Genomic DNA, 17,431 nt, shown 5'->3' on the forward strand with positions numbered 1-17,431 from the left:
CCATGTCTCCAGGGTCACATAATCACACTGGTGTGTGTGTGCACGCACCCGTCTGTGCACATGTGCGTCATTTTCCAAGCAAAAAGTACTTTTATAACTTTGAGTTCTGTTATATTATTAACTGCACACATATGTTCGTGATTAGGGTTTCCAAGATATTCAAAATGTAGGTTAGGCCTCTTCACATTCTAAAAGACAGTTCTGAGAAGTACTGACCACCACATTTACCAGTACACTTTAGTCGCGTACTATCGTGACATACTTATACTTTACTTGTATATTTCTTTGTTATTCTTTATACTTGTATGATGATTCGGGGGGAAATGCTACACTGATGATGACTGCGACGTTTCGAGTTCTTTCAGTCCAGTGAAACCATAGATCACATAACGTTTTGAATTTGAAAGCCTTCGCAAAACTTACTGATTGTTTCTCTCTTAGTTGAGAAGATTCCTCTGCTTCTAGAGCTAACTTGAAAAATGTTAAGCCGTTGGATCAGCGGGGAAATGAATCATTACAAAGTCAAAACAGGCTGTTTGTCTGAACCCAACCGCGAGACTACAAGCAGGATATGCTGATGAAAGTACCCGACAGCACATAAAGTAATCAAGTGATCTCAGACGTAAACATACACTGTAGTAAAAGGCCATATTGGCCTTCATATTAATACGTATCATCCCAAAGCGTCATCTTATATAAAAACAATGTAAAAACAATGGGATTTCACTGCACCAGTAAAGCAAGTAAAAGTATGCTGGTACCACTTAGATATTTCCAGTTTCAAATACAGTGGTTTTGCTTGCAGTGGAACATTTTCATTGCAGTATTTGCACTTTTACATCAAAGTTAAGGATCTAAAACCAAGTTATTCTGGTATCGGTAAAGGGTTTAAATAGCAAAGGAGTTTTTTTTTTTTGTTTTTTTTTTGAGTCGGTATCTTATCAGGGGCAAAGATTCCGTTGCTGTGCCCAGGGCCAAGGCGTCCTGGGTGGATGGGGAAGTAGCCTCCCTCTCTCTCTCCCTCTCTCTCCACAGTGTATTGCAGCTTTAAACAGTCCATAATGCCTTGCGGTGTCCCAGTTCCAATGTGATGTATTTACCAGCGGGAGTAATGAGACGAGCAGAGGGGGCTTTTTCCGCAGCTCAGTGGTGAGACCGCAGAACACTGGCGCACACAGGAAGGACCCGCACAAACTTTGGAACGTGAACGTCGCTTATCGCTTGCGGGACGCGTCGGTGCGGCTCTATTTTGTTTGAGCCACACGTTACTCGATCACAAAACGGGACCGATTTTCGGGGCAATGGTGAAGGAGGAGGACCAAATTTGCGGATTTCTACCCGTTTCTCCTCTAAACTTCGCACCGGAGCACCGAGTTTGAATCCTCTTTGCGCCATAAAGGTAGGAAATTCTAGGGGGGAGGGAGAATACTGGATGTGTCGCAGCGGAGTCCGGCGAGAGACTAGAATAACGGGAACAGATTTCTGTCGCGGGATAGTTTGGCTAACAGTTTTTTTTCCAGAACCCACTGCAACCCATTATCGCCATTTCCCCCAGACCCGTCCCGTTCCGTGCCAACTGGATGAGGCGGAATGCTGTGTTTCATCAAAAGCTGCCCGTGATGAGTTTAAGGACACTTAGCGCTGGCGTTTTCAAGCAAGTGTTTGAAACCATGTCCGTTCCAGAAGTCACGATTTTAAGCGCAAGTTCTCATTTCATCCACACATTCCGAATTGATTCGTGCGTTTCAGTAATACCGGACCAGACATCTTGGAGGTCTTATTTTTTCCTCCTCCAAATCTTGCTCCCCCCCCCCTGGTTTCAACGTCGTCTCTGAAATGAACGACCTTTTATGAACTAGCGGGACATTTGTACACATTGGAAGTTATAATAGAAAGTGTCTGGTTTAACTTACATCTACTTTAAAGAATGCACCAGATTTTGCAGCAACAACCTGTAGAGTTTTTATTTATTTTTCAATTTCATTTTCTTATTTGTAATTATTCTACACACATAATTCTCTGTCCCATTGCCATCGAGATGCGAGATTGCTTATTTTACACACAGAATGGTGTGCATCCAGACGTTTTTTTTTTGCAGGAGCAACCTGTTTCATCTCAGTGACCAGGCTGCAGAGAAATTATATATAGGCTGGAAAAATGAAATGGCTTTGGGCACTGGCTGTGTGTGAGTTCTACACCAATAGATGCTACAAAACCATTTAAGTTCCATTAATGTTTTATGCACAAGTGCGATTCAGCACCAGATGATGTTTTACAAAACCACTGTAACATTTAATCCTTGGCCAAAGGCCTCTTGCAGCCCTGCTGTGCCTCTGTCCCATGCAGGAGCCTGCTTGCTCTTCAAAGCTGGCTAGTGAGCAGTGGATATGGCAAGGAAACAAAGGCGGCATTATAGCTGGCTCAATGTGCCATCCAGATGTTCGAGATGCTGCCAGTACTGACCTCTCAAATGGGGGGGGCAGCTCTCGGGACTAATAGTTTAATATCAGCCAGGCAGAGAGGGAGAGACGAAGGGGCATGGTCCAATGTGAATAAAAACACCAACCCTATAATCTCCAGACTTTAACAATGACGAAAGTCTGGCATCGAATTTAGAATTTGCTTGTTTTCAGGATGAAAAGCACGCACAGGAAACTCTCGAATGCAAACTCCTTTGTGTTACTTATGTCCTATCGGTTTAATTATTCATTTCAGAGATGCTCGAATGAAGTGATGAGGTATTTTGCTCGGGTATTTGGTGGTTTAGGGGTTCGGGACTACACGTAATGGTCGCCTTCCTCATTTCTCAGCTGTTCTTTTCCGCCAGAACAGGCAAGATTCCATCATGATTTTGTTTGACTTGCACCTGTGTGTGTGGGTTTGAACGTTGTTGTGTAGATCATATGTCTTAAAAACGTATGTTCCACCCAACTTGTGTGGGTCTACCCATAAATCAACAGAGATTATCCACTAAGAAGAACATGGCACAGTGTAACCCATACTTAAGACTGTACTGCTGCTTGCATTCATGCTCATGTTTGGACTTGTTGCATTGTTTTAAAAAAAAATACTACTCTGGACTGGCAAAGGTGTTGTGAGCGAAACCTGGTCTTCTTTTGAAAGAAATTGACATGGATGTTATTGCACAGAACTGCTCATCGCTGTTTTAAATGCAATGAAATTGTCTGGACACTCAGACGTTCTGTTCAATTTCTGTTTCAGCAATATTTTCCGTCCGCCTTTGTGGTTCCTGTGGTAACTGGGCAAATTACAACATTGCTTTACACACTTAAAAGAGTCTGACAAACACTCCTTACATGTTTTGCAGTTGTGGATTGACGATAGTACATTTAGTTTCAGTATTTATCTGACAGGCTTAAGACCCAACGAAAAGATTAAAATTGGTTTTCTTTTAATTGAAATCAGGAGTTTCATCCATTTTTGCCACATCTGTGTATATGTTAGCCAATATGAAAACTTTCCAGATCACTATTTAAAAAAAATAGTGAAATGGTTGTTTTGTGGATTGTTTGGAAGTTCATATTCAGTTAAAGGGGCCTGTAGTTTGTGTTGTTTGTGTCAGGACCTCTGATGCCAAACATTCAATGTACAATACTTATGACAGCTGAATTTTGTATTGTTTTTTTCGCTGTTGAGTTCTGACTAGGCTCTCCCTAGTCAGTTTTGATTTTAACCTTGTTTGTGATTTACAACTGAAAGGTGAATGTCTGCCTAACATCTTTCTCATGTTAGACTAATGCCTGGGGCAGCGGGTTGCGTTAGACTTGTTGACATTAGCTGTAATATAATACTTTAAATTTGGTTCAAACTATGGTCAGTTAGCAATATTGGATATTTTCTTCCTACTTTCTTTAAATTAATAATAGTATTTGCTACAAATGTCTGGAATCAGCAGGATTCTAACAGTCACAAGGTTTTGACATTATGTTGAGACTAATGCATCACTAAACAACCTGAGAGGGGGCCATCAGTGTGCACAGCAGATGCCTTTTACAATGACGTGAGGAAAATGATAGGACATTTATATCTTTAGAATGTCTGAAGCTTGTGTTTGATGGGAATTCACACTTGATTTATAGAGCTGTTATTCCGTAGCTGTTAACTATTCAATAGACATCAAGATCAGAGCAGAAGGCCTCTTAGCCTCCTTATCTTTTAGTCATGGCCCATTGCATTCTCAGAGCACAGGAATGTATACCCTGGAAGTTATCAGTTTCACTCACAGGATCAAGGCTTGTCACTGACAGCAGTCTTTGCCATGCTCAGAGATGTTTACACTTCACAGGCGGTTTTATAAACAGGACAGCCTGGCATATTTGTAATGTGGACCTTCCTTATCTTGTTCCCACTGCCAGATCCTTAACTTTTGACCTGAGAGACTCGCTCCTGTTTGTGCATCTTAAATAAATGCTACACTGATACTAAATAGGTTTCTGGATCAATGATCACTATTCGAATCCACCTTGGTTCTGTTACTTGATTACAATGTTGAGGTCTCAAAAACCAGCAAGATATATTTATTATGTACAAAAAAGTAAAATATTGTCTGACCTTGACTGCTGCGTACAATTACATTCAAGATCTGTTACCCATTACACTGTATAAATTGCTTGTAATTACATGTTGTACAACAGGAAGTGCAGTTCCAATTAAAGTTGCTGGCAATAAGCAAAAGGTTTCAAGCACTTCAGGAGACCAGCCATTTCTCTTGTCTGTAAGAAATACCCTATCATAGTAAATTCACTCCAGGGTAAGGGTAATTTTGTATCAAAGAATCTCTTTAGTAAATTAACTACTTGTTTAAGTTTATAAATGTTCTCATGCTGACAAGGCCTGGAACTTCTTTGTCTTTTGTGAAAGAGTTGGGTTTGTTTGCTGCCTTAAGAAACCCTGGTTGTTAGATGTGACAGGTTAAAGACTCTGACTATCCATAAATTGCTCAACTGATTTTTTTTTTTTTTTTTTTGATTATTTATCTGTTTTTCACTTATCTATAGCTATGCCTGCCTTTGCCAGTATGAAAAAAATAGTGGATTAGCAGTATTTTCCAAGTGAAATATCTGAGCAGGTTCTGTGTTTGAGGCAAATGTCTGATAACATTTGATCAACGTATGTTGTGATGTCAGTATCAGGATGTCTAATATCAACCATGTTTTTAACACACACCTTGCATTACAGTTTCCACCTGAGGATTAATTCCAGCTGAAATGTAAAGACTTACATCTCTTGGATGTTAAATTGACATCCAAATTCTGTTGCAGCTTTTTCCTCCAGACTATACAATGCCCAGTGTTGTCATCATCTCAATGACAATGACAGCATTTAAAATCCGCTCAAATGTCATAAATACGATTGTCAACACATATTTTTGAAAACATGCTCAAACAGCACGGGAAAAAAGAAAGACAGTCAAACAAAATAGGATTATTTTCATTGTTAACTAACTGTGTTCCAGAAAACACCAGAATTTAACGTCATCATGAATTCCAGGCATGTTAAAAAGATTAAACAAAACCACTCGTAATACAAGTAACAATGGAACCAAACACCAAACACTCTGTGGATGCCCCTTTATAAACAAAGATTGATAACATTAGGCTGCAAGTCAAGTTTCTCACTTGTAAACAAGAACGATGACTTCAGTCGTTGGTCCCGGTTAGTTCCACATAACAATCATAACTGCATCTGAATCGACAAACACTCCATGGACTGACCGCTTGCAGGTTTTAAACCAGTGCCAAAGGGGGCAGCCCTTCTGTAAACTTTCTCTCACATAAGCCAGCAGGCAAAAAGACATATCATGCCAAGCCTTTATGGAATCTGCCTTTACCTAATAGTCGCAATAGTTTGTTTCGCACATCTGCAGAAACAGGTCTGTCAGAGACCGAGGATCAGTGTTTCTTCTCAGGCAGAATTTCAATTCTGTATCCTTATGTTTCAAATCTTATTTAAGATCTGTTTTTATTAAGCTGTGATTTGTTAGAATTACTAAATTCAACAATTGATTAATCTGTAATCGTAGTATCAATACCATGTTCTCTCAAAACCAGATATAATTTACAGTCCAGCCACAAGTATATATGCAATGGTTTTTTTTTCTTAACTCCAAAATTACCTGTACTGACTTCAGAAATCCAATATTGCTCAGACTCTGTCCAGTAACATCTTTTTTATTCAGTGGATGATAACCAGTTTCCTGTGGAGTTATTTCTTCCATTTGGTAAAGACATCCCTGCAGCAATTCTCTTAAGTAGAGGTTTTTCTTGATTTTATTATTTTCAATCAGAAATTCACACTTTGTTTTGCTCAAAATCCTTCATGTGCTGCAAAAGTGGTTTGTGATGCTTCACTGGCTTAACCCCCCACCCACCACCACACACACACACACACACACACACACACACACACACACACACACACACACACATACACATCTCCCACCCCAACCAAAAAAAGAAGCAAGGCCATTAATAATCTCCTTCTGCAAAAGCTCCTGCAGTATTTTTTCATTGTGGATGTAACAGCAGTGTTTTGGTCATGAGGTAACACCCACAGGAGCATATGGTAGGTTGTTTACACCAGAAGCCAGTTGAAGTCTTGTCTCTGCCAGCTCGGTTTGGTCCTGTAGGCCCGAAGAAGCGTGATCAGCAGCCAAGCAGGCAGGCTGCTCTCTGCGCCACTCACTGCTCGTAGAGGAATGCACGGCAGCTAAACACTCAAGTAAATGCGCGCTGGGGTCACAAAGGTTTGAGGTTTTTCTGCAGTTGATCGTATCACACAAATCGAAGCAGTCTCGTGTCTCATGAAATGCCTCTCCAGCACAAGATGAGCCGCACAAATCAGGGAGTGGGCAAGTCCCCAGGCTGCGGCTTTGACAGGCCAGAAGAACGGAGCTTGCAGGGTTCTGGATGGCACTCTGCCCTTCACCGCTGTGCCTGCATCATCAGTTGGGTTTTCTGGGTTGTGTATTAATGAATAGAAATGACCCCCATCTGGACCAGTTAGAAATACATCAAACTATGTTTGTCCAACGTACATGTTTTTAGGCTTTGTGCTTTTTTTGGAGAGCAATTTCTTTTTAAAGAAAAATCCATAAAAAAGGTAACTTGCAATACCAGCCCACTAGTAACAAATGCTATGCAGTCTGTCTGTGAACCACTGAGTAGATTTGGGAATGGAAACGTTATACTGGAGCTTCTCTTTTTTTTTTTTTTTTTTTAACTTTCCCCTTGTAATATCCAGATCCTCTCTCTGGTTGATCCTCTATGCCTACTCTGCAGCAATAACTCTTGGAAAAAGGGTTAAACAAAACAGTATTTTTTTCTCCCTGCAGATAAATCTAGCAGATTGTTGTTTGTGTATGTCCATAATTACATCAAGGACCTTTTTTTGAATGAAGGACAAAATCCCTTTAATAACACCCATTGACAGGGGTGATATTTGTACACCAACTTTATATTAAAATTCTCAATCAATAATCAATGCTTAAGAACATGGAAAACCCTTGGCTGTATTTGCACTTGTTTCCCAAAATGTAACCTTGCAGCACTCGTGTGGAGTGTTATCACCGCATTTAGTAAAGCAGTGGCTGGTGGGGAGGACAGGCTGGTGTGGATGACTTTGTGAATCGGGAAAGGGAGTTTAAGGCTTGGGGGAGGTGAAATTGATGGGAGGAGTTGGAGAACAAAAGGACCCTTTGACTGGGGAGTGTATGTGCAGTAAAGGTTATATCCACAGAGAGCGATACTGATCTCGAGAGCTGCCATTCATTCTTCCTCACCACCATGTCCTTGAACATTTTGAAGAATCCATCCTCCTAGATGGACATTTCATGTACTGCACTACAGCTGCAGTTAACCTTCACATTCACAATGCTGTCTTTGTGGCTCAGGCAGTAAACAGCTGACACGTGCATTTCTGCATACATGCACTACAGGCTATTTAATTGTCCTTGTAATGTGATCAGTGACCATTATGTTTCACAAAGTCAGTCTTAAAATTCTTGATAAATTATAATGTTGTCTAACAAAAAGAAACAAAAAGAAAGTGCCTTATGTTACGGAATTGTAAAAGTAAGAGTTGCAGGAAGAGCAACAACCTCCCATAGCGTGTTGTGATCCATTCTGGCTTAATCTCTTTTATTGTCTATAACATGTTGTACTTTTGTGTTTCACTCTGTTCCAGTCCTCTCTCAATATTTGCAACAATTTTCCCTCTCCGTCTTCACTGCTTCATGTAGTCCTCTATACAAAAGCAGGAACTGTGCTTGAGAATCAATGCTGGCAGTCTCTTCCTGCTCCTCCAAAAGATATGTACTGTACCTATTCATAGTTGGGTACAAAAGAAGTGTTTTGTCATGTCTAAATGTACGTGCTAACCGCTATCTTTTCAGCATAAAAGTCTATGCGAGCCACATGACACCTTGTGTGAAATAAAGGCTTGTTGGAAATTTTGAGTCAGTTGGTAATATTTCCTTGTATTCTTGTGTCTATCAACTTTTTTTTTTTTTTGCTTTGAGGGGAAATGCGAAATACAACTCTAGCCTCGAGCACATCCTGACTAACTGTTTCCTGTTTTCCCATGTGCTTCCTACTCAGAGACTTAGCCGGAGGGGCTTCAGCTGCCCTGTGCCACCGGAGCCTTTAAGAATGCGGGGGCCAACACACCACAGCAAGCCTCCTCATTTCTGACCCAAAATGGAGCTCAAGGTCTGGGTGGATGGTGTCCAGAGGGTCGTCTGCGGGGTCACTGAGGCGACCACATGCCAGGAAGTAGTGATCGCACTGGCTCAGGCTATAGGTAACCATTCTGTTTGGGGAAATCCATGCTCTTGGGAACTCCAAAGTCCGCACCTGTCATACATCCGGTTTTCAGGCCTGTCAGAGCTTTTCTTCTGTTTGTATTCTAGATGGAAAAAGACAGTACAGCTGGGTACTGTGCAGGTACACCTCTCTTGCCAATACTAGAAAGTGTTACGTATTTCCCTAGTCAACAGAAAACACCTGTTTTAAAAAAAAAAAGTTATTTCTGTTATTGCTAAGAGTGGTGTGAGATCAGTCATTGTACTATTATCATATTCATCAAATTATTTTTCTGTTAATACCAAAATATAACTTCATTCATACTATACGAAACCTTTGAGTTTCTGAAGTAGGGGTGGCAAGCGGGTTGTAACATAAGCAGTTTTCTTTCTTTTTTTTGCCAGACATGGACTACCAAAAGACAAAATAATGGAATATAATAATGTTGGACTGCAAGATAATTTGGTCCCTGCCAGACATGTAATATGTGTCAATTGCAGGAAAGCAGCCCCCTCTCTCTCTCTCTCTCTGACTCACAGTGTGACCCACTGCACATTAATTCAGAAACAAGCTCTTTAATGTTTACATAAGTCATGGCCACAGTATCTAAATACACCGATGCTCTGGTCATCATGTGCTTCTGTTATCGTGTTGTTTGTTCAAATTAAATTCATAATGAAGGCAGTCCTGTGATAAGCATAGGAGAGCTAGTGATTGAAAGGTTTGTCTGTACCATCAGAGTGTCTTTGCAGTTCTCTGCAGAAGCAGTTACATGCAAAACCAACTTCTTCATCTTTCTTGCTGCATATTTGATCCAAAACCAATTCTGTCCCTTCATAATTCAAGGTCATTGCTGCTCATCATCCTAGTCATCAGCAGCTCATGATCCTGGTGATACAAGCTGTCATCACAGCCTCAATAAGAATCTGGGGGAGTAGTTTTCATGCCTAGCTCTATTTAGTAGTTAAAGCCCGATGTACAGAATAGTGTTTTTTTGCCACAGATGTAATTTAGGATTCCATTTATAAATTATTATTACTGTTCTTGTTATTATTTTCAGGGCTCTGACAATGAGCCAAGGGCTTAGGGATTTCTTAAAAACAAAATAGTACTCATCATGAAGCCTTAAATTGACAAGTTAAGATGTGACTTTTAGCTTCACTGTTTCATACAGCGGAAAGGAAAGGTGGTTTTATTTTACCTGATCTTCTGTGTGCTGCCAAGGCATGCAACATTAGGAAGTCATTATTGAAAATGACACCTATTTAAACTGTTGCATGTATGAGAAGGAATAAATTAAAAAGCCCAGACTTAAGTTGTTTTTAATCGCATTTTAGATCCAACTATTGTGAGCATATCCTTTGAGTCATTGAAACACAATCCTTAGTTCACAGTTATTTCCCTCCTGATTATTTCCGAGAATTTTATCTAACATCTATGTAATTGAGGTATTTGATGAATCACAAAGTAAATGTTTGTCATATCCTTTAGAAACATTTATGGAAAAATATCTTAGTGTTAAGTGTTATTGTTAAATAGCCACCATCCCACAATGTTATCTGGGAATGTGCTTTTCCAAAACACCACAAAGCTTTTTTTCTCCTCTTAAAAAGAAGGGTAGGCCCTATGAAATGAACAGGTGTTTAAGTTCTTTTCCGACACATTGCTCCAGCATAACAAGCGTTTTTGCCGTGTACAGCCCCCCTGTCCCATATGGCTCTCACAGGCATTGGTTCAATTATAGAGGCACCACTGACATCACTTCCCTCAAAGATGGTGTTGAAGGAGGGAACGTCTGACTCATCCCTCTCCCTCTTGTCAAGCTGGGGACACAGCTCAGCCAAGCCACCCCCTCTTCCTTTTCTTCTGCTATTTGACGTAAATGCCATGCTAAGCGATTGGGCGGGGGGGAGCATATTTATACAATTGTCGGTTGGAAATGTTTTCTCTTGATTTTCTCCAAAAGGCATAAAGCCAGTTATGTTTTAATTATGGAATCTAAACCAGCTCTTCCAATGCGGAACCCCCTGGGGAATATCAGCCCGACACTGTAAATCTATTTAGTTTTTATTAGTTGAGTGTTCTCGATTTCTTCACTTTATTTTGCTAAATGGCTTAGACTTGAGAGGCTGTCACTTGCCCAAACAAACTCATAAAAGCTGTCTGATTTGAGACCCATGTCGTCATCAGTTACCCGATGCTTGAAACAGCACTGTTTCATGTTGTTCACAGGTCGTACTGGGAGGTACACTCTAGTAGAAAAATGGCGGGACACTGAACGTCACCTGGCCCCTCATGAGAGTCCTGTGGCCTCACTCAACACCTGGGGTCAGTATGCAGGCGATGTGCAGCTCATCCTGCTTCGCACAGGTCCGTCCTTGACTGAACGGCCGCCCTCAGAAGGGCCGCCTCTCAGAGGCCCCGAACGTGGGTTGCATCGGCAGAGCCTGCCTCCACTTGCAAAGCTACGCCATCCCAACGATCGTTCCCTCCGCCGCCGAGAACCACGCCGCAAGTCTCTCACTTTCACAGGCGCACCCAGAGGACTTAGGGAGATTCTGAGCGGAGGTCGGACAGGAGAAGCTGAACCCAAACGAAGGCTTCTTCTAGGAAACAGCGGGAATTACCAACATGCGGGAGGTGCCATTGGGACTGCATGTCATGGGTTGTGGGCCTGCCGCATGGAGGACCTAGTTAGACTTGTTAGCCTCCAGAGAGAGACTCTTAATGTGCTGGAGAAGAAACTTGAGGCTTATGAAACAGAGCTTCAGGCCTGGTCTGAGGCAAGAGGGGGTCACGGACCTGGAAATGGAGGAGACCCAGGTGGACGGCTGATTGAGGAGATCCTGAGGCTTGAAAAGCACCTGAGGAAAAATGAGGTGGAGATGGAGGAGGAGGAATTTTGGGCCACTGAACTGCAGATTGAGCTTGAAAGTGAGAGACAGCTGGAGGAGAGGCTGCAGGAGCTGCGCAGTCGACTGCAGAGCTGCGAACAAGATATCGAGGAGAAGTTGGCAATGGTAGAGGTAGGCTGATCCTCAGTGAATTAAGAAAAAAATATATTTTCTGAGGCAAGTGTTTGGAAAAAAATTTAAAGCTCCGTTCTATTGACTACTTGTCATCTGGGGTGTCAAGCTAATGTCAGCTAATTCTAAATACATTTTTTCTAGTGAGTATACATGTGTATGTGTATGTTCATGTATGTGAGACAAGCTGTCCTTGTATTTTGCTTTGTTTGTCTCTTTATCCCATCAGGGGGTTGAGGCAGGTCTGAAAGAGGAGCGTCTTCAAAGGGAGCATCAGGAGACCCAGTGGGTCAATGAGGCCGAGGCTCGTGCTCAGGTCCTCAGGGTCAAAACCGAGCTGAAAGCCCAGGAGAGGCAGGCTGTCCAACTAGAAAGCAGCTGCCGTGCCGTGGACAGGTCGCTGGGACAGAGCAACAAGAAACTGCTGGTGAGACGCATATGCACAATTAGTGCAACTTTGGAGTGTTTCCATCATATTCGAGAAGCACAAGATATTAAATTCATCTTGATTTTTAGCATCTCCTCATCTGCTGGTAATCCTGTATCCATCTTGATTAGTGCAGGAAAAAACAAGATGAAAATGAGTTTGAAAATAAGTTGTTTTAAAAATGCTATCTACTTTAATTTTTTGGAGGCAAACGTGAACGCAGTCATATGTTTATGATTTAAAATAATTGAAGTATTTAATGTTCTCTTACACACCCGTTTGAGAATGGCACACGCACCAGTTATTTTACCTCAAGGGATATAAAGTGAGATGGAGACAAAACCGCCATCGCCATTTCCGTTGCTAAAGAACACACCACCCCCTTTCTTGTTGTTTTGTTATTGAAGGACATGCAGCATGAGCTGGAGCAGCTGACCAAGGAGCTGAGGCAGGTTAACCTGCAGCAGTTCATCAAACAAACTGGCACCAAGGTCACAGTGCTGCCGGCAGAGCCAACAGAGGATGAAAGTACCAGCAACAGCCATGGTAAGTCTTATGTTTATTCTGCAAATTACAAGAGCGGATATAGTGACTGTGTCACGATGCAAGTGTTTTCTCAGCAGTGATTTCAATTTAGAAATAATTCATAAAAGTACAGCCGTATGTGTGTGCGCGTGTTTTTCCAAGTGATCAAGCAACAAAAAGTGTGCTCAAAAGGACTATATCAGTGAGAAAGGGAGGAGGAACAAGAACAAAAAATATAATAAGGCGACAATGGCAAAATAAAACAAAAGGAGAGGAAATATGGGCTTTGAATCAAACAGCTGCAACTAAACTGTGTTGACAGGAGCTCCCTCACGGGTTTGAGACGTTCCTCTCAAACATGTTATTTTACAAATGCCCACAGATTCACCACAGTGACTTGCTAAATCACAATATTGTGTGCTTTTATAAGTTATTTTTATTTTATTCTTCCATTACACACTTTTGGAAAAATAACACCTCAAATTGCATATTAAGTAAGGCGTATTTACTCAATGGATAAGTCCTGTTTTTGTGTGTGTGTTTTTTATAAATATTATTAATAAAGTAATATTATTATATTACTATTTGATAGAGACAATTCTCAGTGAGATGGCGAATAGATCAGATTGTGCTTCAGTTCAAGTTTACATGTTCTTGCGCACACCACACTTAAATACATCCTCTCGCTTTCATCTGTCACGTGTTCTGACCAAGGCAGATGTTGCAATGTGCTATAAGTCATACCTTAGGGTTCAAGGGGCAGAGTGAGTGGTCTGTTCGAGACTATTCTCATCGGTTGAATATGACCTCTCGCCATCACTTTGTGTGAAGTGCAGTTTGACAGCCAGTACTTCCTGTAAACCAAGGCGCCAACTGTTCCACTGGCTAATGTCTTGAAATTGACTCAGCTGAGAGATAGGGAGAAAGAGAGGTATCAGAAAAAAATGGGGAAGGGGCAGAGGGAGTGTGGCGTACAGTATTAGTTTTACCCACTCTTAGAGTCACCATACCAACAGCTGCCTGGATACCGACTGATTTGTCGTAATTCGTTCACCCTGCTTTCTCCATCCATCCCTCACTCCTTCTATCACTCTCATGCTCAGCACTTTCTGTGATGGGCTCGTTTGACTGTAGCTCTGTCATCCCACAGGATACTGGCAAAGAGCTGACACATGAAGGGAAGGCTCTGAATAATGAGACCATATGCTTGCCAAGTGCCTTTTTTGAAATGCAGTTTTCCTTTAAGTTTGGATCAATCCATCTTTCTGCTTGACAACTAAATGGAATGTGTTCCTATATGGACAGGCGTGTGAATCAATACAAAGTACTCTGACAAACTTTTACAAGAATCTGACACAAAGCGAATTTTGAAGCTTCACTTTGAACATCAAGTATCAAAAAGAAGAGCAGAATTTTTGCATAACAATTGTCTTATCGTTTAGCACAGCAAGTCTTTTGTTATTCGTCAGCATAACGCTTTTCAATAACAAATAATGATAAATTGAATGTGCAGTCCTTCAAGCAACCTCTATGTATGCGTGTGTGCCGCGTTGGTTGTTGAATATGAGGAAGAGATTTTGTGCCCTGTCATAAATTTCCCTTCATATGCTGATCTGGCACAGCTCACTACTGCCTCCTGTAGGCCACTTAGTACACCTATAGCGCACATGCTTTTAAAATATATTGGTTATTTTTGATTTTAAGACAACAACAAGGGAAAATTAAATAACAACTTCAGTAGTAACACTTTCGCATTAAATCTCATTTCAAATATAGTAAGATAAAGATCAATGACTGTCACTCCACACAATTGTAAAATCAGATTTACCCCTGAAGCTCAAGAATAAATCACATCGAACATTCATTCTGCCATTCATTCTGGGTTCGGAGGTATTTTAAATCATAGCCTGAAAAAATCGACATTATGGGCTAGACAATACGGGTCTCTCTAGTTACTCACTACAGTACGCTAGTTATCTCACCCCATGTAATTATTGCAGGTTTCCCTGGTGTTATAATGACAGTCATGTAATTGTTCTCATGTAACTATGATTGCACTATCCACACCATCATTAATCTCACACTCTTGTGATCTCTGTGACTCTTTGTGTCACTTGACATATGCTTCTCCCATTTTTTTCTTTCTTTCTTCCATGTCATTCTCAGATTTAGTCCCTCTGACTGGATCCCTGAAACGCCCCGTGTCCTTGCATCCTGTGTCCAGCCACCTGCGGGTCCTCCATAGCCCACTTACTTCTGGCCTGAACCCAGAGGGGATCTATGTGTGAGGCTGTCCGAAGCACTTCAGCTTGGAGGTAGAAACATCATGGCTACCTTTTAAAGAGCCCAATTCTCCCCGAACCCATTTTAGAAGTGGACATCTTAGTACACAATACCTCAGTAGCACACCACTATGCACTGTTGCCTCGTTTTACCGAAGGCAACCTTGATTGTGAAGACTTATAAATGAAGGAATGACGTCGAACTAGAGTGGAGGTGATGAAGCACGTGTTTGGAATGGAATGTGGCATGAAAATAATCAAACAGCAGTAGCACCAAACCCCATGGTTGCCTGTTGACGTTCTAGACATTAGGCTGTCACAGACTTTCTTTTAAAATTAATTTTACTCAGACTCAAGTACCTGCTGAAAGATTTGTATGGCTTTCTCACCGGCAACAATTGCTTTGTGACTTTTTGAGAATCTTTGTATGTGATTGAATGACTTATTGCCCTGGAAGCATTTGTAATCTGCGGTGAATACATTAACGCAGCATAATGCCTGGGTCTTGTTGAAGTGATGAAGGATCAAATTGTATTTGTCAAAATCCACGTCTATTTTGTAACTCAGAAACCGTTCCTGTTGCTCTGACTTTCTGTTCGTTACTATGCACAGATACTTTAGTTACTGAGGAATGTTACTTGTCTCTAGAACACATCTTCTTACCTTTTAGCTTTACCTAGAGAATACATTTTATTACTAAGTGATGCATTCACAGTTACAAAAATGCAGTGCCCTCATTCCTGCAGTCATACAGTATTTGCATCATGCAACCATGTTGATTTTATTCCTACAGTTTTTGTGTTAAGATATACATAAAACATATTTTTACCAAATGTATTGTGCTTTCTTTCAGTTCTAATCAGTGGCCAAAGAGTAGCAGGTCTTGTTGCATGATTTTTGTTGTTAATATAGCCATATCTGGGTGTGCAGAGCTGCCAGAGTATAGTTAATCAGCTGTTAATAGTAAGTGATGGCACGAACCATTACATGGATGGTGAGTTGTTAAGGGTGAGTGTGTGTTTGACTGTGTGTTTACTCCTACAGCTGTCTTAGTGAGGTAGCTTGGTCTATTGTCACTTTCCAGGGGGAAAAAAACTTTGAAGGACATTTTGAGGGAAATTAACTTTTTGCCGAGTGTTAAAATTGTGGTTAAGTTTGAGGCACTTAAAAGGTCCATGGAAAAGTGTCACATTTATCAATTAATAAACTCACTAGGAGAGCTGTACTAGTGTGTGACAGTGAGAGTGAAGTCGAAATAGCCAAGATGTGGAGCCCCTCTTAGATTAAAAGTTCAGCTGCTAATCACGGCAGAGTGCCTTATTCCTTCATCATTTGGTGTGTTTTGAATAAACCACAAAGCTTTAGGAGAGACAATGAAGAAATGATGTCAGTTCATATCACAATCTGATGGCTGTATTTGTGCCACATTGCTGCACAGGGGGAACAAAATGGCAATAGCATGGCAACGAAGAGGAAATGTAACATTTATCTGTCAGTATTTTTGTAAAAATGGTAAGAGCATTGTTGCTAGTGATTTCCACTTTGTTACTGTATTATTGTTACCATAATACTTGTTGCTGTAAATTCACATATACTTTATACTGTATTTACTAGATTGGACCTGCAGTGTCATGCAGGAATATATATAGCTGTTGGTATCCAAAGGGGAAGTCCACTTTGCAGCATCATCAATGTAAACGTACCACTCAGGTCTAATCCTCTGCTTTACAGCAGAGGAAGTGACTTGTTCCTTCTATCTGAAAAAATATTGTCTTTCTGAAACAACACCTACGGATAGCAATGGATTTCTCCTTTAGTGAACCACCTGCGTGCATTTCCACTCCTGTGACGAGATGTAGCTGTGATCACCGTTTACAACTGTATAGGTCCTAGAGAGCTGTAATGTTGACTGTGTACATACCTGTTTTTATGAAGCTGTATGGCTGTAACTGACTGCTGATGTGACATGGATTGCATGATTCAATAAAGTGTCTGACAAATAAAATGTGTGACAATGGATGGTTCAGGTAAATGCCACTGGATATATGTTCGCATTAGTACTGTGTCCACAATCAACATTTGGTTTGTTTTTTCCATCGCCAGTTAGATTTTTCCAACAATGACTTACAGTCAGAGAAAGGTAAAGAAATATAGTATTAACATGTGAAAACTGGTAATTAAAAAAGAGCCAGATACATGTAAGCGCTACACCTTATTTGATCCACTTTTAATAACCAAACGATTAACATACCAATATCTACTCACCATAATGCAGAATCAGTTGGACCCCTAAGCTTGTCTCCCTGCAGCTAAACGGGTCCCATCTGGGAGTGATGGTAGGCGGTGACA

The 17,431-nt window shown here is 41.0% G+C and overlaps 1 protein-coding gene across 1 annotated transcript; it reads left to right on the top strand.

The window, feature by feature from the left end:
• The first annotated feature begins 1,098 nt into the window (after positions 1-1,098).
• Positions 1,099-17,087, top strand: rassf8a (Ras association domain family member 8a). Its single transcript, XM_086162985.1, has 6 exons — positions 1,099-1,399; positions 8,619-8,820; positions 11,055-11,848; positions 12,078-12,275; positions 12,683-12,821; positions 14,967-17,087. The coding sequence occupies exons 2-6, from the start codon at positions 8,718-8,720 to the stop codon at positions 15,086-15,088; spliced, it is 1,356 nt and encodes a 451-aa protein (XP_086019111.1). The 5' UTR covers positions 1,099-1,399; positions 8,619-8,717; the 3' UTR covers positions 15,089-17,087.
• Positions 17,088-17,431: the final 344 nt, after the last annotated feature.

The sequence above is a fragment of the Fistularia commersonii genome, chromosome 17 (assembly GCF_037954325.1).
Source record: "Fistularia commersonii isolate RoL2024-O1a breed Wild chromosome 17, RoL_Fcom_v1.0, whole genome shotgun sequence".
NCBI classification, from domain to species: Eukaryota; Metazoa; Chordata; class Actinopteri; order Syngnathiformes; family Fistulariidae; genus Fistularia; species Fistularia commersonii.